Source organism: Hydractinia symbiolongicarpus, chromosome 3, assembly GCF_029227915.1.
Source record: "Hydractinia symbiolongicarpus strain clone_291-10 chromosome 3, HSymV2.1, whole genome shotgun sequence".
NCBI classification, from domain to species: domain Eukaryota; kingdom Metazoa; phylum Cnidaria; class Hydrozoa; order Anthoathecata; family Hydractiniidae; genus Hydractinia; species Hydractinia symbiolongicarpus.
The window spans coordinates 22,011,894-22,034,314 of NC_079877.1; the positions used below are offsets into that span (position 1 = coordinate 22,011,894).

The window sequence follows — 22,421 nt, forward strand, 5'->3', positions numbered from 1 at the left end:
ATACAAACATTACTACACCACAAGCAATATTAGCTGTATGTGTTTCAACATAAGTCACAAGTAATTCCGAATGTTGGAACTTGTGCATATGAAATTATGACAGGTACTACTTCTCTCTGCTGCAGAAATTGTTTCCTTGCGTTTTACATTTCTGGTTAATTTTGCCAAATTTCCTGTTAAACTTAACGTGCCATTGGAAAAAATATAAACAACATGGATGCTGCCGTGGTATTTTCAGCTGGGGCTTATGAAAAAGGAAGATATTCCTAAGGATGATAAGCCTAACCTTCGGTTAGCAGAACTAATTTTAATCTAGGCAGCACCTACTACTAGCGCTACGCGCACTCAAGAGCTTTTGCAGAAAGAACGTATACAGAGTGCTTGGAAGCGACTAAAGGTGGAAGTTGGCAACCTTTATCCTAATCTGGAGAAGGAGCTAGGTTTCCCGAATTCACAACACTATGACGACTTCGAACTACTTTAATACCAGCTATTATAGGTTCGTAGAGAGATAAGAAGAAAGGCAAAGTATTTTGATCGATCGGTGTATTAACAGATGACGCCTACAAGTTATAGCGCTTAAAAGGTATACAACTCTGAACACGGGCAGCCAAGGCAGAAGCAAAAGCGAAAAAACAAGAGACAAAAAGCACAACCAGGAATTATTCTAAATATGGGTCACATACGGTGTTAGTCATGTAACATAAAGATGCTATCGATGAGTGGCAAAACCCTGCCATGTGTTTGACAGAAATGTTTGAAGCTATAACAGCATAATGCACCATAAAGTTAACCCTTGGTCAGCGTATATTTAACCTCGGGTAATATTAATACAATGTAAACTGTTTTGTCTATCTATACCGAGAAATATTACCCGAGGTCAAAAGTATAAACCGAGCTTGCGGGGTCGATACGCTGGCCGAGGGTAACATTTCTCGGAAGAGATAGTGAAACAGTTTATATTGCATTTATTAAACTGATAGCTATCTTGTTTCGGTTTGTAGAAACCAGGATTATTTTCTAAAGATATACTTGTAAAGAGATTGTAAAAACCAGGCTTTGATACAGTTAACTCCCGGTAACTTGAACCTTCAAGGGACCAGAGAAAACAGCTTGACTTAATGAGTTCGACTTAAGCAAAGATCCCGTTAATTCAAACTTAGACAAAAATAAGATATTAGTTCAAGTTAAGGCGATCCACCTGACGCTTTAAAATTTGTAAGGTCAAAACTTTAGGAATTTGAAGAACCTTTTTCAATTTATATGTTATGGACTTGCCCCAGAATGTGACCTCCAACACGTTACAATATGCTGATGATACGACCTTATATAAACATCGCAAAGTTTCTAATTTAAAAACTTGTGCACAAACTCTTCAACAGGACCAAAACCTCTCAGATTGGTCAAATGAACAAAACCTTCTTTTTAATAATTCCAAGACTAAACTTATGCTGTGTTCGTCATCTGCTATGAGTAGAACACATAGCCTTGACCAAACAATAGAAAGTAATGTGTGCCATAACAATACGTCAAAAATCTTGGGTTTACACTTCGACGAACACTTAACCTGGAAGGAACATGTGACAAAGACAACACAATCGTCATATTGTATGATAAGGACTTTGAAGCAATGGAAACGTTTCACACCTTTCCATATCAAAAAGAAACTTGCTGAGAGTTTTTAGTATTGTCGAAATTAAATTTTAATAACGTTGTTTATGGTCAATTACCTAAATATCTAGTGAACCGACTGCAAAGAGTACAAAATGTTGCTGCTTCATATGTTACTGGAAGATACGTAAGTCTGAATGACATCATTGATCTGGGTTGGTTACCGGTGAAAGAAAATTTCGACTTCGCTACTGTGAAACTTGCGCATAATGCAATGCATGACAAAAACTGGCGGAGCTATTTACCATTGTGAATGAAAAAAGAACGTAGGAGTTCACAAGCAGACAACGTAATGAAACTAGTGCGTGGTGAAAAAAAAACACATTTATTGACCAAGCAACAAGTTTCAACGATCTTCCAAAGAATATAAGAACTTGTGAAAACTTAAAATGTTTTATTAGAGAGGCAAAAAAGTATTTTAAAGATAAATCTCTTGCAAGATGTTTGTCCTTGCAATGATTTTTTATTATTTTTTTTATCCATGTTCGGACCTCCTATCACCTTTTAATTTTTTGTATGTCACTACTCTGTGCTTAGCCCAGTTTTCCCTATTGTGTTCTTTTTAGATTAATTTATCTATTTATTTTATTATTGTATTATAATATAATAACTTATTAAGACATATTGGAAAGTTTTCTCGTTAACCACTTGCGTCAACTATTTAAGTTTGTTTCTTCGCGTGGTTAAAAAACTTTTATTTTGTAGATAATATATATATAGTGAATTTATTAAATATTTTACGACTATTTTATTTTTATTTTAAAATTTAAGTTTAGGGAGAAGAACCATTTGTAAGTATAATGGAACCCGATTTTATGATTAATAATAAATAATAATAATAACATTCTCTTTTAACATATTGCCATTAAAATGAACATTTTGGCTCCTTTCTAAAAAGAACCATTTAGAAACAGCTTTTTCGAAATTTCTGGCTACATTACATACCAGTATACATTTTTTAAACATGTATTTTCTACCTAGCCATTAAGAAGGTTTGAGTTATCCGAAAAAATTAACTTAAAGGGGACCAAAAATGGTTCGAGAAAACAAATGTTCGACTTATCCGGGATTCGAGTTAACCAGTAGTTTTATAAGGGAGTATTTAGAAAGGGGCCGTAGAAAACAGTTCGAGCTAATAAAGTTTGAGTTAACCAGTGTTCGAGTTACCGGGAGTCTACTGTATAGATTTTTTTAAACGTTTTTTAAACCAAAGTTTATTTTTTCATCAGAAGAAGAGTGTGAAATCGACGCCATTTTGCTTGTCGCTCATTGTTGTGATGAATGTTGATATTAAAAAACGCAGTTGATATAAAATTATCAACATTACTTTATGTTTTCCTGGCGGAGTGATGCGAGGTTTTGGATTTACTGTGGTGGTTTGATTTTTGAGACTGTATGTAGCTATATCACCAAGCTAAATTCTCTAGCGAAGTTGTTTGCTTAAATTTATATTAACCACTTTGCTAAAAAGTTAAAAGTTATACCGTGCTGTATATAAAGCCCGTAGCTATCAGTTAATTATAACCGTTTCCCATACCTCGATCCCCGAATCCATTTCAGAATAAACGGGTTGATGACACCATCAAAAAGCCTTTAATCTCCAAGATCTCTGCAACCGTTCAAAAGTACATGATCCTATACATTTTCTTGGTCAGCGTTTTAAGATCTATACGATGGAAGGCAACCGGCATACAAATTTAAAAAAAAAATGTGTTTTGGCAAGTCTTTGCTGACGTCAGCAAAATTTTAAAACCCTTTATCTCCTTATGAGTTCGTCGAAAACATATGATCCTATACACATTATTTTCATTAGCATTTCAAGCTCCAAAAAATGTGAAAAACGTGTTCTCTTTCTGACTCTCATATTTACATTACGTATAACATACATTTTCTTGATTGTTCAACTATACAATAGACGGGTCATTGCTAACGTCATCAAAATTCAAATGACGGATCTTCGTTATTTCTTTTTTGCCTAGGTGGATTTTCACGGGCCTTATCGACTAGTCTTCTCTATAATAATACGCCAGTTCCGTGTGTCTGTTTATCACTTTTGCAAAGTCGATTATATTTGTCATAATTTTCTTCAATAAAGTCTATAAAACATCACCTATAAAATTGTTCGGTAATTTACCAAACTTTTCTTTGACGTTTAATGGCTTATTAACCGTTTAGCCGGTCTATACGGGAAAATATAGACCGAGGTCATGACGTCATGGACCGAACGCAGTGAGGTCCATGCGAGTGACAGAGGTCTATATTTTCCCGTATAGACAGGCTAATAAGGTTAATAAGTCATTTATTACCCCACTGATTATTTCATAACCATTAATGAAAAAAGGGTTTTAGAGTCCAGGGGTCTTTAACAAAAACAAGGCTTAGGTGGAAACCATGTAACTTTCTTTATATTTCGAACGTACACAGACATTCGATCCACAACTCGTTCAAAAATAAACAATACAATACAACTTTTAAAAATAGAATATTTTCAAAACAGTTTTAAAATTCAATTCTTTATCGTTTCGCTGGTGGAGTGTTCGTATTAAAATTAAATGTACAATTGTTAAAATTTCCTCCGGAAAAAAATGAAGAGAGGGTTGAAGACTGCGTGGAACTGGAAGTATTAAGAGCTGTCGATTGGTTATGTACGTCAAGTTGGTTATTATTTGAGCTCAAGATGTTTGACATTTTGTAATAGTGAGTGGTACTAGCTGATTTGTAATTTCTTGACGAATCAATATTTTTGTGACCACTGTGTTGGGCTACATAAACTTCGGGGACATACGTATTACAATATTTTGTAGCTTTTGACTGTTGTCCTGCTATGAATTCGTCTATTTCATTTAAATCGTCAAATAAACTATCGTCTACCAGACGAAAACAAGGAGTAATTGACATTTTTCTACCACTTTAAATTAACTTTCTTGTTTTGTTTTTGTTTTGATGTCGGTTAATACGGCGTCATATAGACTGGTCACGTGAAAAAAAAAATAATCAAATTTTCCGAGAACGTTCGAATAAACGTAAACATTCGAAAATACTCAACAGTGGGGTAATAAAAACTAATACTAACGTCAAAGAGAAGTATATTACATTAATGAAGCCATTAAAGTGCACTTAAAATTTTGAGGCCAAATAACTTGGAAATGAGGTGTGGTGACGTCAATGATTTTTCACCGTGTGGGTAACTAGGGACCACCTAGGCCTAATTTGGGTAATTTTCCCAAGCCTGGGTCCCCAAATCCGTTTCGGAATTGACGGGTTAATGACGTCACCAAAAAACCTTCAAACCCCCAATATCTCTGCAACCGTTTGTCAAAAGTACATGATCTTATACATTTTCTTGATCAGCGTTTCAAGATCTATACGAGGAAGGCAACAGGTATATAGACTTCCTAAGACATTTTTTTGTGTTTTACGGGCCTTGCTGACGTCAGCACAATTTTTAAACCCTTATACTAGTTTAGTTTTTTTTTTTTTTTTTTTTTAAACGACAATTTCTCAATATCCTAACTTAACATCTACTGACCGATTGAGACCAATCCATGAGTAATACTTTATGCTTTGATTTATTCCTTCTGCTCTACTTAGTCTCAATTTTGTTCATTTGCTCGATTGTTTTTATTTCTTAAGCCCGTCGATTAATAAATATATTTAATATATGTATATTTTTTTTTTATTATATATTTTGGTGTATAATTTTCATTTTCATATGTTCTGGTCTTAATTCTCCGTCAGAATCTATTATATCGATGTCTTTCAATCCTTCGCCACTTTAAACTCTGCTAATCTTGTCTACAGTTTTACAGTGTCTTTTTTTATAGAATAACTTATTTCTTTATTTAAATATTATTATTATTTTAATAGGACGAATAGCCATTGTAAAATATGGAAGTGCCTGAAAGACAGTTAATAAAATAAATAATAAATAAAAATAAAAAAATTATATCTCCTTTAAGCTCTGCAAATTACAGAAAACGGATAAAAAAATTTCGCGAACTTTTTTTTGTTCATGCACTGGCTGATTTCAGCAAAAAACCTAAAACAACCTATTTTTTTATTCTTCTTTTCCCTAAGTGGGTTTTTCCACGGGCGTTATCGACTAGTATATAATAATACGGAGACTGTATCCGTCCGCCTGTCTGTAACAGGCAAAGTAGATACCTTCATTTTTCCTTGACGTCGCTGAAAATGCTATGTCTAATTTGTTAATCCTTGTGATGTTACGGCGCGACGTTAATAACATTAAATTAATAACGTCAATTTAGTTCAATTTTACAATGCACTTAAAATTTTAAGGACAAATAACGAGGGAATTTGCTGACGTCAGCAAAATTTTTAAACCTTTATATCCTCCATTTGGTGTTCGTCGAAAAAATACGATCTTATACGCGTTATTTTGCTGATAATTTCAAGCTGGAACAGATGTATCAGGTTACCAAAATTTCAAAAAAATTTTTTAGATATGCGTTGTTGACATCATTAAACGACCTTAACCGTTCTGCCTTTACCATTGTTCTCCTGGCCTAAAAGTTAAGTGGTTTTTCAACGACTTTATCGACTAGTTGGACTAGTATTTACGAACTTGTAAAAATGAAGAAATCCGCCATACAACTTTCTGTCGAAACGGTCGGTCCAAAGCATAAAACTTGGCCGGATTTTTTAAAGTAGGATTTCTGCGTGCAAAAGAGACGAGAAAAGAGGAACACAAAAACGGACACATCTGCGCTATGGAGTTATATGTGGGACAATATTCGTGTATGGTTTTCGTCGCGTCGTATTGCTTTTCGTCGTGAGGTATCTTTCTTCGTCGTGTGGTTTTCTTCGCAGCGTAATGGTTCTCGTCGTGGCGTATTACTCATGTTGGTGTGATTTCATGTTTCGTCGTGTTGTATGTCACTTCGTGGGGTATTTCACTTTGAGGCGAAATAGTTATGCTTTTTTTACACGAAATTACTAATTTCGTGAAGCTTTTACACAATATATTTTTTATTTTAGATTAGTGGTTATAGCTCTCGTACTCTGTGCGGGAGACCGGGGTTCGATTCCTATTGACGGCGATTCAACATGGGCGAGTGAATGTTACCTTGGCCCCGGGTTAACCCAAGCCATGTGAGGGAAATTGGGAAGATGGCACACTGTGTGGGCCGTTGGATGTTGCCGGGAGTTGTCTAGTAGAGCGCGGGCTCTAATTGGGTCTGCGTAGCTTAAAATGAGCATTAAATACTCTAGGACTCTCCATCTACGCCATGGCCCCTCCTGGAAATAATAGACAGGGTATATTCCTCGATATTTGTGAGACTAGCCATGTAAAATATGCACATCTATCTATCTACACTGTATAATCTATTATCTATTTTGTAGTTTAAATGGATTCTGATGAAAATATCAAAAATCAAGTAAACTAACGACATAAACATAAATTATTACATAAAACTCTTACATAACACATAATATTCCTTCATAATCACAAATGTAAAACTAACTTAAAAATAGAATATAATTTTTTGCACTAAACTAAAGGTTTTTACTGCACTTTATTCATGTGACTTGGATTTCTTGTAAGCGCTACACGAATTTAGTAATTTCGTGTTAAAAAAGCATGAAAATTTTCGCTACGAAGTATAATACACCACGAAGTAAACCACGCCGCGAAGTGAAATACGCCACGAAGTGAAATACGCCGCGAAGTAAAATACGCCACGAAGTGAAGTACGCCGCAAAGTGAAATACGCCGCGACGAACACAAATACGACTCGACGAAACGTTAAACCACCCCACAAAGATACGACGCGACAAAAACCACACCACGAAGAAAGATACGACACGACGAAAAGCATTTACGACGCGACGAAAACCATACGCGTATATTGTCCCATGTATAACTCCATACTGCGCGGCCGGTTGTCAGCGGATTTGATTTACAGCTGTGCATGTTTCCAAAACAAAATCTCACGCGCACGTGCTTCCCCTCTTTGCAACAATCAGTTTGCAGTCATGTCAACCATATTGAAAGCTAAGAGAATATGTGACTCAAAAGTAGAGGTACGTTAGAGCAGCTAATTGTTCTTCATCTGATGTTCTCGTTGCAGTTTGTGCTCTTCCTTCTCTTGTCAACCCTGTACATTTCATGCATCACCTTTTCTGTTGACGCAAATCAATATATATAGAATACTTTTTTGTGCAACTATGTACACTCACAAAAGTGTGTTTACAATATTGAAGTTCAATATTGTATACACACTATTTTAATGTTTTAAGGACAATTTCATAAATATCAGACCATATTTTGATGATTTTTGGACATTGGTATAAGTTGTTTTAAGTTTATCAGAAAATGTTTATAAAGAATAACTTAAAAAAACAATTTTATTTTAGACTTAGCATTATAGCCAGAAGTTCCTGAATATGAAATCCCTGTTTCATAACAGCAAATATTAACATAGTTATTAACGTTTGTTTCAGGAACAATACATTGATAAAAAATTAACAAGTGCAGAATTTTGAAATTGATAAAAAATGCTCTAAACTCCTTCTTTTTATAAGTTATGTATTTTGCTTTGAATATGACGTTTTTAGGAACTTTCTTAGCAATTTTGCATATTTTTTTTATTTCCAGGACACAAAATTGATAAAAATATAACGCTCTAAAGCTACAAAATTGTTAGGTTTTATCAGCTTGTGACCCCAAAAATTAAAAACAGATAACTATTTTTTTGTAATTATTTTATATGAAAATACAGTTAACTGGTACATACTGAATATATATCCTATGTAGAGCATAAATGTAATATTTCTTAACAAATCTGAATGAGGATATTTTTCTTTGTAAATACTCCATTTGCTAGTTATTTTGTTATCAAATCCTGTCCAGAAGCATTTCAACATAGTAAACATAGTATGGTAAACACACATAGCAAACATTGTCAACCATATGTGGCAGTAACCATTTATACACTCAATACTGAATGAGTCTAACATAACAGTCTAAAAAACTTAAAAAGGCAATAATAAAGTAGAGTTTGGTTATGTAAATTGTTAAGATTTTATCATTATATTACTCCTAAAATTGTTTTTAGGCATTATTAAATAAGACTTGATATAATTTTAATGTTCTTTACAAAATACAGGACATTTATCTTATTGAAAAATGAGTATCATTATAACATTTTCGTTTGTTAAAAATTTATCAGTATATTGTTCAAATACTCTGATAAATTTGTCCTAAATTTTTTTTTAATAAACATACCATTAAAGAGTGCTTTAAATAGAATAAGGAGATTGATAACACAAGGATAACCAAAGAAATGATAAATTACTAACAACGTTACTTTTTTATCAAAATCATGTCCCACAACAGTTTTTTTATTATTTTGACCAACTTTTAAAGAACAAGCATCAAAGCATCCCTGAAAGTTTTAGCAACCTAGGCCTATTTATAAACAAATTATGAGGAAATTTTGCTTTTTTGCAATGTCCAAATTAGTGTCTCATATCTATGAACTTGTCCTTAAAGGGGAACTACACACAAAAATTATTTTTTGGCATATTGTCAAAAATGGGTGATATATTTCAAAAAATAAAAAGTGCAACTTAATTATGTCTGTTTTTACTTCAATACGAGCAATTTCTTTGTCAGCAATATGCCTTTTTTCAATGGGCTGCGTAAAAACAAGAAGACAGGAAATAGTAACAAAAATGACGTTGCAAAGTGCAACACGTAGCAAACCGCAGCGAGAGGCCTCCAAGAAAGGACATAGAAAAGAAGAGGAGACATTACCATTTGTCGTAACTTATTTTTTAATAAATATAAACCAAAATAACTACGATTCATTGTTCATTCAAGCGATAGCAAATATTTGCTAGAGTTTTCTGCACTGAAAAGACCCAGAGAAAGTAGTTGAAAGTAAATTTATGAACACATTAGTAAAACCAAATGTATGAAGTACATCCTAAAAGTATATACTAAAAAACAACAACAACTAACAATATTTCTGAAATGAACAAACAGTCTTCATAAAAAACTTTGACGTTTTCAAACACTTCTCATTGTCCCTCTCCTGTTAGTAACAAGTTATAATTTTGAAAAAGGTTAAAAGAAATAAAATTGGATCTACGAAGGAGAACAGTAGCCTATCTTTTTTTATTAATTCTTTTGTGAGATGGACCTCACCTTGGAAAGTTTGCATATTAAAGGAGAAACAATTCAGGGGGTATGCATCCTTTTTTTAGTCTCCGAAGTAAATACAAAATTCGTTGGGACAGCACCAGGAGCAAGGAGTCTCTTTCGAGAAAACTTTATTTTTTGTTTTTAAGAAATCCAGATGAACTTTGTCTTTCCATCATATCCCTCTGGGAACTATTGTCAGTGAAGTGTTTTGAGCAGATGTAAAAACCAGAATCTTTTGGTAAAGACCCTTCTCTTTTTTTTTATGAAGTTTGTTTTTCGATTTTTCTGAAGGTATCTTACAAAAACTAAGCTGTTTGTTAAACGTGGAGTGTACTTGTACAACCGAAAGCTGAGCAACTTGGCATATTTAGCATAAAATAGAAGAAATTGCTAGTAGCTATATAAGATATATTTTTTTCTAAACTATAAACAAATTAAAAATTTGTTGCTTTAATAAACCAGCGGCTGCATAGAATGGCGCTTTCTGCACTTTGCAACGTCATACATCATGTTTGTCCCAGTCTTTTTTTACAGCATTGGGGGTTGGGATTTCTACCCGTATTTTGGGGTGATAAGGTTTGTATTCTTGGCACTTGGAAGTCATATGAGACAGTAAAACTAGTTGAATTCGTTTTCTTATGGTAGTAGTAACAATATATCAAAGAATAATTTTTATATGTAGTTCCCCTTTAACTACTTTAAAGTGCAGAAACTTTTGCAAATTTTGGCTAAATTATGAAGATTCCTAGCTTTTTGTGTTTAACTTGTCCTTTTCTGTAGGCTGGAATTCAGTATTATCAAGTTAAATGGGAGTTAACATGGGAACCTGCTGAAAAGTTGTCACACTATCAACATTTAATTGAGGATTTTTGGGACTATATAAACAACTGTCGATATGTCGGAGGAACTGGCCCCAAACCTAAAAAGGTATTTTTCATTTTTTTAGCAGTAATGTTATTTAGAAATAATATAAAAAAAAGTTGACAAATATTAGTATGTGCTATATGTTAAAATGAAATATAACACTTACAGTTAGTTTGATCCTGTCCAACTAGATTGATACTTTGGTGATACAGTACTGTGAAAAGGTTTGTTAACATTGTGGTTCGTGGTTATTTCCTGTTACGCACGAACCACGATAGCCCACAATGCATATTTTTTTAACAATCGTGGACCTCATGATCATGTTTCGTGGACTACACGAACAAAAATTAAACATTACACAGTGGCGTCCCAGGGAATTCCATGAGACGCGTGCGATCGCACGCGCACGCGCCCACACACGTGCAACAGCTATTCAGGCGTGTGATTCATCGCACGCGTTAATTACGCTCTTTACTCTCGTAAAATAAAAAAAATTAACAAAGGAATTATAAAAGTTGATTTTCTACAGCGTAGTTAATGTCACCGTTTAAGGCTATGCTTTAAGCATTTAACTATTAAAAACTGTATTCCAAAAATCAATCGTTTTACATCGACAGCTTCAACTGTATCATTAAAAACAGTTAATAACCACTTTTGGTTAAATTAAATTTTTTTAAAAACGTTAATTAAACGCCGTGTTTTTTTCCCGTGTTTAAATTAAATGTGTTTTTTTCTGCCTGTGTGAAATTAAATGTATGTTGAACATTTTAATTTAAAATTCCTAACTGTATAAAAGAACATAACATACTTGTTTTACTTTTAAAAATCTAAAGAACAACTTTAAATTTAAAAACTTTAAACTATTCCAAACAAGCCGTCTCCCAAAATCTAACAATAAAACTTGAAACCTCAATAAATAAAAAATGACTCCCATTTTTACCATTTTTATAGATAATAGATAACCCACGGAGAAAATATAACCCTGGGAACAAGGTTGGGGATAAATAGCACTACAAACAAAATGGCAGACCATTGCAGTAAGTGCAACGTGTGGCACGTGTCAGCGTCTCTTCGTCCACTGTTTAAATTTAATTATATGTTATTTACCTATTATAAATTACTTCCTACAACGAACTAAGGTGTTTTGTTAATATATTTAGCACTTTTACACCACTTAACACTCACGGGACTGATAAGAGTGAAATAAACCAGGAAAAAAATCGAAAAAACACACGCGCAAATTTTCTAAAATAGATTTACGCGTGCGATGTGTAGCACACGTGTTGTTTTCTTCGTGGAATTCCCTGGCGTCCACGATAGATAACTTTTATTGTAAAACAACAAAGACCGTATTTGTTCATCAATTAAATCAAAAACCAATGGCACAAAAATAAATCAACACTTATTGTTTTACTTCGTTGTCTTAAAGATAGCTAAATAATAGATTTTAATCGTTCATGAATCAAAAAGCGATGTAAAAAACATTTCTACCGCCGCTTTTCGTTTTTAAACTTTTATAATGCGATCTAAAAAAACATTTCTATCGCCGTTTTTCGTTTATAAACTTTTAAAATGCGATCTAAAAAACATTTCTATCGTAAAAATACAATTGCGTCCATGACGAAAAAGTATACACCAAGCAAGAACTACGAATATGCTTTTTTAACTTGATAAAACCTGAAACAAACAAATTAACTTTGGTCAAAGACTTTTTTAAAAAGAAAAACAATTAAATTATAATGGCTATAAAAATCGTGGAGCTCGCGAAAATAATCGTGGGGCACACGTTCCTTCGTGGAGATAATAATATTAGCGTGGTGTCCACGATAGAATGTTGAAATGTTTGTTATACATAAAGACCACGATTTTATCCTGGTTCATGTGCGCCACGCTCGTTACACGAACACGATGTTAACAAACCTTTTCACAGTACTATACTCCTGTTGATATAAACTCAGCGTCCCATGCAGCTGTATTAGTTAAATAACTATTAATGAGAAGATACAACTATCAATCCCCCCTCTTTCTTTATTTGTGTCAACTCCATTGGCTGGTCATCTTCTTTATCATCTGCAATTATTCACTTGCAACATAAACTTGATATACATCGGTAAACCATGGTCGAAGGAGAAATGTAACATTCTGGATCGAACCAATGAAATACTTTCTAGAACTGGATGTTTATCTATGTACAGTGGGGTCAGCAACATAATTATCTCCAAATCTTTGTGAACAAGTAAAAGATCAAAAATCCAAAATGTTTGTCTATATACAGTAGGGTCAACAGCACATCCCCTTCAAGCTGGAATGGTGTGTGGAAGCTGGCCATTCTCAATAGCCTGTTTCAGTAGCTTCCAAGGTGCTCTACGTTTGGTGAGTGCATCACTGATTTGCATTGAACCTTCTATTCATGTAACTTTAATGTCACCTTCTTCCACCATTTCTCTCAAGGCACAGTTTTCTAGTCTCAGACGTTTGTCTGATGGTTGCTTTGTCGAACCAAGTGCTTTGTATAATGAGAGACTGTTGGTTATAGCATAGACTTGAAGCTGTTGGTGTTTTAATAACAGATTACTGACCATGTTAGAAACGAAGAATGCCAATTCGCAGCCGTCACACATTGCTAATGTTTCAGCAGCCAATGCTGACCTTACAACACGTTTGAGTCGAATAGAATTCCACGCTAGTGTGCAACATTGTTGGAACTTATCACACAGAAGAACTATCTGGCCACCTTGACTTCCAGCATTTGGTAAACTATTGAAGCTGCCATCTGCATACACTTGGATGTGAATTGAATTAAAATCAAGGCAGGGGAATGTCATGACTGATGGATTATTTTGGACTTTAGTGTTGACTTTGGTAGCATCAATGACATCTGTGAATGTAGCTTCTTTGATTCTCCCAGACAAGTATGAGACTTCAAAACTGATTTCAGGTTTGGACATACATGATAGCCAGTTCAATTGACCAATGATGGATCTCAGTTCTCCTCTAACATTCTCATTAACAGGTGTATGTTTGTCCATTTTGGGGGGTAGCTCGATCTTTTTAATTGAGGATGCAAAGTTGTTTTGAGAGAGCGTTATAGAAAAGTCTTCATGTTGTTTCAGTTCAATTCCCAAATATTTAAATGCTGTGTGATGTTCAGTACTAAACTTCAATACTTGTTCCAATGGCTGGATAACCTGTATACGAAAGGTTTTTGTGCCACTCCACATAATGTCATCCACATGACAAACAAGGATTCCATGCAACGCATCACCAACACGCCAATAGAACAACCCATTGTCAAATGGACTAGGGGTAACACCTAATTTGATCAATTCTTGTCGGAGTCGCAGGTGTCCATTTTATTGACGCTGTGATGGAAAGACAAAGTCAAACACTCTCTCTTGAGCAGGTGGGACTATCTGTCCCATAGTCTTGGGATTCTTGAAAGCCTTTCGCAACTAGTCTGGCTTTTGTTGATGGTTTTTTGTCAATAACTTTAGGAGTGATTACCCAACGTACATTCATAAAATTTTGACCTTCATCTGTGACTTCTTCATAGACTTTCTGAGACTTCCACGACTGAAGCTCCCGTTGTTTGGCAAGTTCTATGTCAGTGTCAACTTGGGCAATGAGGATTTCTGATTGTAATACCTCTTGATCGTTGTTGCCACGTTGTAACGTCACTACTTAAATCAACTGATTGAAGTTCATCTTCGGGCGACTTAACATTCCATGAATACTTCCATTTTCCTGTCGATTTTCCTGATCTGCTATGTAGGGATCCCTTTTTGCATGTATCGTCATTTTTGAGTTGATATTCCACGGTGTCGTTTTTACGCAAAGAATTTACATCAGGACATTTCTGGTTGTCAGATGATGCTTGTTGGACATCAAGAGATTGTTGTTGTTCAAAATCTGTGTCTAATGTTCTTGTGTTTGTCGCTGCTGAGACATGTAGCGATGCGGTCTATGCGTGTTTCTGGAGCAGATGCACGTGGTGTAGAAGGGGGTGTTGGTGGGATTGTTGGTGGAGTAATGGAAACATGATGTGGTTGTTCATCAGAATCACTGTTGTCTTCGAGTGCTTGACTCTGTTTTTCTGGAGTACTTGGTGAACCAGATGTGACAGCATCTTCTTCTGATGATATATGATTTGAATCATCTTGATCACAGATTGTAGAATCATTGTTTTGCACAGGGGGGATTTCGAGCTGGTCGTATGCTGCAAGGGTGTACTCTGATGTAATAGCCACCATGTTTGAGCAGTGTTTGCTGTCCATCTTTCCCTAAAACTGTAGCTGGTCCTCTCCATTTGGTTTCGTTGTTCTTCTTGTAGTAAACAATATCTCCAGTGAGAATAACAACATCACTGTAGGTACGAGTATTGCTTGAAAGGGCACTGCGAAGTCGTTCTGATCTTTCATGGTGCATAGAGGCCTCTCTAGCGGCATGTAGACTATTTAAATTCTGGCGAAGTATATCACTCGTTGGTATATCTGCAGTCAATGCTGGAAATTCATTATTCATAGCACTAGGGAGGCGTGGATTGCCTCCAATTGCCAGTTGATATAGACTGAAACCATGGCAATTGGTGAGGGAATTCTAGGCATTGACACACCAAGATAGGGCGATATAGAAATCACAGTCCGTATCTTCCAGAACTTTGTCCAGCATAGCGGATATAATTTGGTTATGACGCTCAACAAGGCCATTGGACCAAGGAGATTCAGCTCCAGTTGTTCTCACTTTGATGTTCATTTGTTCACACATTTCCAGAAAGGATTCATTGATAAATTCACCACCATTATTAGATAGGAACTTATCTGTAGTGCCATAAACACTGATCCAGTTGGAGAATATCCCTTTTATGATGTGCTCAAGACCTTTGGAAGGAATTCTTACACAGGCTGAAAGACGTGTAGCATGGTCGATCATATGTCGCAGTATCTTTTGACGATAGAATTTCAGATCCATGGCAACAGTGTCTATAAATTTGTTGGCTGATGGTAAACCAACAATGGGTCTGAGTGCAGCTCTGCCATACTGTTGACATGTTTGGCAATTTTTCGCAACAGCATGCAGCTCTTGCTCCAGCTCTTTATCATGTGCCCAGGGGTCGCCAGCTGATTTTACCAACTTGATGAGTTTGTGAACTGGTGCATTCGCAAACTGACGGTGTATCTTCAGTGCTTGGTTATGCTTTGATGTTGCTTCCTGAACAGATAAGACAATGTTTGGTTTGCATTTTGTATTAACCATGGACAAGAGTTGTGTTTGTCTGGTAAGTGGAACTGTATAGTGACCACTCTTCGTCACATTGAGGTTCACAACAGTGTTAAATACTGACGCAGTATCATCTTTGAAGTCAATGGACATGTTTGCATTTTTCATAGCTTCTCGAGAAAGGAGTAGTGGAATGTCTTTTTCAACAATGTCAGTGGAAATACCTATTTCACGGAAACCAAGAAAGGCAGGTATGGTGGCTGTCTGGGTAGATGTGACTTCATTTCCATCTCCAAAGCGATAGACGTTGGAAACAGGTGATGTTTTAACCTGTTTAACGTCAGTTTCGGAAAGGTTTTCCAGGAAAGTGTTATACCAACTACGACCACAAACTGTTTTCGTAGCACCACTGTCAAGAACAGCAGCATTCCAAGATTCTGCAACCAGTCCAGGAAGATGTTTTGGGTTGTCCTAATCAATTTGAAATAATATTATCTTATGATAAGTGTCATGTTCCTCAACTTGATGTAGGCTCGGATCACCTTCTTGCTCCTGGAAGTAAACATATTTATCGTTTTGATGTTTTTTATCACGGCAATCTGCAGCCCAATGATAAATTGATTCGCAAATTCTGCAACGACTGATTTGCCCAGTGCGTGATGGTGGGTTTTTGGAACTTGGCACAGAAGAGTATCTTTTCATCGGTTGTTGGTTGGTTTGTGTTCGTGTTTGAGGATAGCATTGATAATCTTAATTACTATGTCTGCCAGCAAAGTATGTTGGATAACATCCGTCATTGTCAATGTTTTCATAAGTGACTTCATTAATTTCATGGACTTGTAATGAATTGGAAGCTTGTGATAAACTTTCTTTATCTGGGAAAATTTTCTTAAGTTGGCCTTTCATGTTGATCAATGTAAGCTCTGTCACGGTACCTTTGGCCAACTTTTTATCTTGCTTTGAGAGATTTGCTCATTTTAAGAGCTTGTAAGCAAGGAGATCTTTGGATATAGTGGTACCATGGCTCTGCAGTTTGAAATACAACTTTTCAAACTGGTGAATGTGTTCTTGAATGGAAGTTTCAGATGTGCGCTTGTAAGTGTCAAACTTATCCAGAGCTTCGAACTTCTCTAATGTTGTGTCTTTCAAATAAAGTTAATCTAACTTTTCTAAAACATTTTCCAATCCATCATCGCTATTATTGTTTTCTAATTCAAGTTCAAGTACGGCTTCTTCAGCCGACCCATCTAATGTCAGTAATACGGCTGCTCCATGCTTCTTTTTCTCAAGTGTGGTGAATGAGGACCAGATATTCACTTTTTTTTTCCAATCACTATATAATGAACTTTTAGACAACAAGGGAGGATTTTTGTTTGACGACATTTTGTATCCAAAAACCGTGTAACATCCAGTGTCGGGGATCTTGTTCCAGCTGCTACCACTGTTAAATGAAATATAACACTTACAGTTAGTTTGATCCTGTCCAACTAGATTGATACTTTGGTGATACTTCTGTTGATATAAACTCAGCGTCCCATGCAGCTGTATTAGTTAGATAACTATTAATGAGAAGATACAACTATCACTATATGTTATTTGGTTTTTTTGAAACCAACTAATCTAAAAAAAACTGGATATTTAGAGCAAAATCTAAAGAATGTACTTCAAAATCAATATGAATATTTTGCGTAATTATAATGTCATGTCTTTTTTTGAACCTACCTGGTACTGGTGAAGGTCCTATAAAATGACCTGCCTCTGTTTTTCACCAGCTTTTCTTAGAAGTGGATCATTAGTTTTTCCTGATTTTTCCACAAAGATGAGAGCAATAGACCAATAGAGCAATAGAGTTTTTTTAGAATGGTGAACTTATGTGCAAATGAGCAACAACAATTTTTTATGACATTTCTTAGGATTGAATTATTAGTTTTTTCTGCTTTTTTGCTCAATGACAGGGAACACTGGATTCTAATGTGATAAATCAGTTTTTTGAGAATTTTTTTTGGCTTAATAATAGCGGTTTCATGGAAAAAATGATACGGTTTTTAAATCTTTCTGAGGGTCCATAGAAGTTTTATCTTAATTTATCTTTCCGCTAATTTTTTCATTGTATATCGATATTATTTCTCCTTAAAACTCATTCTGATAGTGCTCTAAAAATCTAATAAATTTGGCTGAAATATGATTTGTAAATGAATTAATAAAATGTATACATAAAATCTTTAAAGGAGTGGTCCCACGAAAAATCAAAAAAAAAAAATTTCATCTTATTTTATCGGAAATGTTTTATTTATTATTATAAAAAACTTTTTTTAAAAAAAAAGTTCTTTTTTTTCTCTTATTCGGCCCTTTTTTACAATCCTGTTTAAATAGCTGTGACGTCATATTTGGCGAATGATTTTTTGTGTGTTAAGACAATTCAGCAAATAGAATGATATTCTAGAGAATCCAATATCGTAATTTCATAATTAGAAATATTTATTTTATTTTCTATAATTATAATCACATATTATATATTATATATTTTTGTGTTTATTCTTCCAAGTAAGGGACATAGACAACACCCTCTTCAGGGAAAACTTGTCTTATTTTCCACACAACGCGCAACGGTATAACTCGGCGATTGCCTTTTTCAAGTCGTTAGAAAATGAACCAAATGAATTGCTTGTAAGCAGCAAACCAAAAAGATTTGTTTGTAGGCGTGTCTTGCAGAAATTTCCCTCTTGTGTCGTGTAAGCATATTAAAATGAGACAAAGTTGCTTGAAATCCTCATTCTCAGTTATACATTTTATTCCAAAAAAACAACGGATATTTGTACGATACATATCATTATTATTTGATATTTTAACCATACTTTTTATGTAGCTTAATCATATTTTAAAAAAATATGTTTAAGCACATAAACCTTGGAATTGTTTGTCTGTTAATGCATCCACTTCCGTCCAACAAAGACAATCAATCTCCCTAGTTTCAGTCTTGCAGTTATCACACTTGCACCATTCGTTTCTCCCAACACAAAAATTTTCCCAATGTTTTACTAAAAATATCGTTTCTCTCTCAGTTACAATGTTTTTATTATCATCTTATTTAGTAGTCTCGAATTAAAAAAAGTTGCAGCCCTGTGCCTGTAAAAAGCTCATCAAAGGTTTCCATCTCATTATCACTGTCCTCACTCATCTTCTCCAAAATTGTTTTCTTCTTCAATAATATCATACTCTAATTCTTCTTTGCTGTGTCTGTGTTCATATATGTGATCTGAGTATCAAGCTTTTCTTTCTCTCTCTCTCTCGAAACTAACATCGCGAATTATGACGTCACAGCAAGAGGTTCTTAATAAAAAGACAATCTTTGCGCATTGATTAAAAGATCAATAAACAATTTTTCGAAAAAAGAATAAAAACTTTATACTAATTGAATAGCGGAGAATCCAAAGAACAAATAAAAAAAATCGATTAGCATTGTAAGCACATGATTATTAATAATAATGATTATTTAATAATAATAATAAAATATTTCACCTTTTCTAGTTTAATTTACATTTTAATAATTGTAATTGCAACGAAGCAGGATTGCAAGCATGTAGTTTCTTAAAAACTATTATTTTTACACTGTTTTTCTTTGATGAAAACAGAAATGAGTGGAGTAAGGACCATTGCACATATGTTAGAGGAAAGGAAAATAAATATTTTTAGCCTTGATGTACCAGCTTAAAAGGAATTGCTCTTTGGTCGTTTGAGAAAAGGCAAAAAACTCGACAATTCCCACAAGTATGTCCAGGGTTGTAGCATAATTTTTCTAATTGCTAAGGTCTTACTCAGAATTGACACATAACATATATAAGGGTGAATAACTATTTATTTAGAGGAAATTGGTCACAGATGTGACAACAACACCAACAAAGGGCACTGAAGCTACAGTAAGTTTTGTTTCTTATATATATTGTTGAGACAAATTTGATAACAAACAAGGAAGACAGATGCCTGTCAAACAACTTTACAAAAATAATCTGCAATTTTCTAATGAGATATGAGAAGAGATTCACAAGAAATGCAAAAATGAAATGAAAGCTGCTAGTTTTCAGGTTTGTGGATGTGGATGTGGTGAAAAATAAATTTGGAGTGCACAGCATCTTTTGTAATGATTGGTTTCTCTTAAAGCTTATGTCCCATTCTCTCATAAATTAATCTGAAAATTTACATAACATATTAGTAAAGTATTCATTTGGCTAATGCGTATTGCAAACACTAGACATTTAACCTTAAAGATTGTGTTTTTGCCCTACTTGGTTCCTGGTTTGTCATTAAACTTATTTTGGATTTAATACGATTTTGATGTCCTAAGGTTGCTCTGGATTTCACTAGTAATATGAAAGCTGCTTTCTTAATTTTGGATGGGCAAAAAATCTAACATCATAACGCAAAATTTTTTATACAAAATTTATATACAACAAAAATTCCCTACATGTGCTTAATAAAACTTTGATAATCTTGACAGCGAGCAATAAAAAATTACGTCAAAATTACTAACATCAAAATTACTTATGAGTGTTTTCAGATCAAGTTGTTTTAAAGTGGGGTGAGGGATTAACCTTTAAAGTATGTAATTGCTGTACAACTGTTTTAGATATTGAAAACATTTCTCTACAATTTTTTTGTGTTTTCAATAAAGTCAGCAGAATTAGAAAAAACTAGCAAAAATTCTTCACAAAATTTGTTTTTATTACCTTTGGTGCAAAGTACGAAGGCAGTTAATTCCTGTGGCTGTTTTTCTGCTGCAAGAATATGCTACAATGTATTTTGTTACACATAAAAGCTTAAAAAGAAATTTTGCTAACAAGTAAATTTGGTGCATTTACCGATTTTGATAAAAAACCCACTAAATTAAACTCCTGCCATAATTTTTCACTATTTGCCAAATTAGATTCCCACCAAATTTCTTTTTTGCTGTCTATTAAATGTTATTCCCAACAAATTTAATATCTTGTTATCTACTAAATTAATTTTCTGGAGCTGATGATACACAAGTCAAAAACTTGTTTTTAATTAGTTGCGCTCACATTGCATACATGCGTAAGTTGCTTGTGTAATAGGTGATACACAAAGCAACTTTTGCTTTTGACACAATTTGTTCAGAAAGTGATGATCAAGTAAATGCTGGTGCAGTTATTATTTCAAAACTTATAGAAAACAACTTATAGAAAGCAACTTGTAGAGTTTTTTTTCTCCCTAATTTAGGAATTGTTTTCAATGTTCAATCTTATTTTTGGATTGTTCTGCTTAAACATTCTGCTCATACATTCCACAAACATTTCTCCACAAATCAATTTTTAATAAAATCGTTAGTAAAGTCTTGTTTCTTTGCTATGTTTGTTTTTTTACATTATACCAGAAAATGTTTCAAAACAACCACACTTTAACATCAATTGATGTCATTTACATAATGCTGCACAAAAATACAGCATTTCTATTGGCTAAAAACGAGTAACTAGTTGCTGAAATTCCAACATGTTAAAAACTTCTTTTGTCGAAGGTAGGTGTAAAACTGGCGATTTTATTATGATACATGAGTTGATTTGTACAGTACCGCCTGAATGTAATGTTACATGTACATGCCTTTCATGATGTCTCGTAATGAGGGCATGTTTACATAAAGAAACTTCAATTGTCTATTGTTATCACATGTATTTTGCATACAAATGAAATAGAAATGTTAAAATAGAAAGTTCAGATTTTTGTAAGTAATATGAATTAATAGAGCATAGAGCTTATCATGAAAATAATCATAAAAAAAAAAATGAAAATGAAATAATACATAAGAATTTCTGGATTTCAGCTGTAAACGTGCTTAATATTTATCAAAATCTCAGTGTCAATGTTCTTAAAAACCAGTTCCTTATGTATTTTGTTTTCTTGCTTTTTTGAAATCTTGAAAATTAATCTTGCAGAATTATTCCAATTGTTTATTTACAGAAAATAATCTCAATAAAATATTTCCAAAGTGAAAATACAAAACCAAAAATTTTGTTTTTGAAGTCACAAAAAAATGTGACATTGTTTTCACTTATTAAAGTTAATTGTTTTCACTTATTAAAGTTCAACATGACAAGCATTTTGTGGACAAAATTTTAAAGAAATTTCTGTAATTCTAGACAGTATAGTCAGATGAGGTAATCGTTACGCACTTTTTAAATAATCATGAACTACGGTCGCTGTTCTAATCGTTAGGCAGTTCTTTTGTTTTATTCATGCAAAATTAGTTTCTTGTAACATATTCACCAAATATGAGGACCATATGGAAGCGCTATCATGCACTTTTTCACATAAAACAATGCGTAATGATTAGATCGAAAAAACTCTAATCATTAAACATTTTTTTATATTTTTTACGCAGGTGCGAAATGATTATAACACCCTGCGCAATTAATAAAATAGTTTGTTACGCACCTAAGATCTAATGGTTACGCACGCTATTTACGTAGCGGTGTAGTCTGGATTAGTC

The 22,421-nt window shown here is 34.0% G+C and overlaps 2 protein-coding genes across 2 annotated transcripts in view; both read left to right on the forward strand.

Annotated features, from left to right (window-relative positions):
* The first annotated feature begins 612 nt into the window (after positions 1-612).
* Positions 613-1,924, forward strand: LOC130636943 (uncharacterized). Its single transcript, XM_057446794.1, has 2 exons — positions 613-1,608; positions 1,686-1,924. The coding sequence occupies exons 1-2, from the start codon at positions 1,269-1,271 to the stop codon at positions 1,922-1,924; spliced, it is 579 nt and encodes a 192-aa protein (XP_057302777.1). The 5' UTR covers positions 613-1,268.
* Positions 1,925-6,505: 4,581 nt separating this feature from the next.
* Positions 6,506-22,421, forward strand: part of LOC130636944 (uncharacterized) — a 40,698-nt gene continuing 24,782 nt past the window's right edge. Inside the window, exons 1-4 of the mRNA XM_057446795.1 lie at positions 6,506-6,579; positions 7,380-7,716; positions 10,622-10,768; positions 19,786-19,839. Of these exons, the coding sequence (XP_057302778.1) occupies positions 6,506-6,579; positions 7,380-7,716; positions 10,622-10,768; positions 19,786-19,839 (612 nt within the window). The remainder of the gene's footprint in view (positions 6,580-7,379; positions 7,717-10,621; positions 10,769-19,785; positions 19,840-22,421) is intronic.

What these genes read in the sequence shown, in the direction of transcription:
- LOC130636943 (XM_057446794.1), top strand. Translation starts at nt 1,269, where the DNA reads ATGGACTTGCCCCAGAATGTGACCTCCAACACGTTACAATATGCTGAT. An exon ending in GACAACACAATCGTCATATT is followed by an intron (nt 1,609 to 1,685) that starts GTATGATAAGGA and finishes GAGAGTTTTTAG; the next exon opens with TATTGTCGAAATTAAATTTT.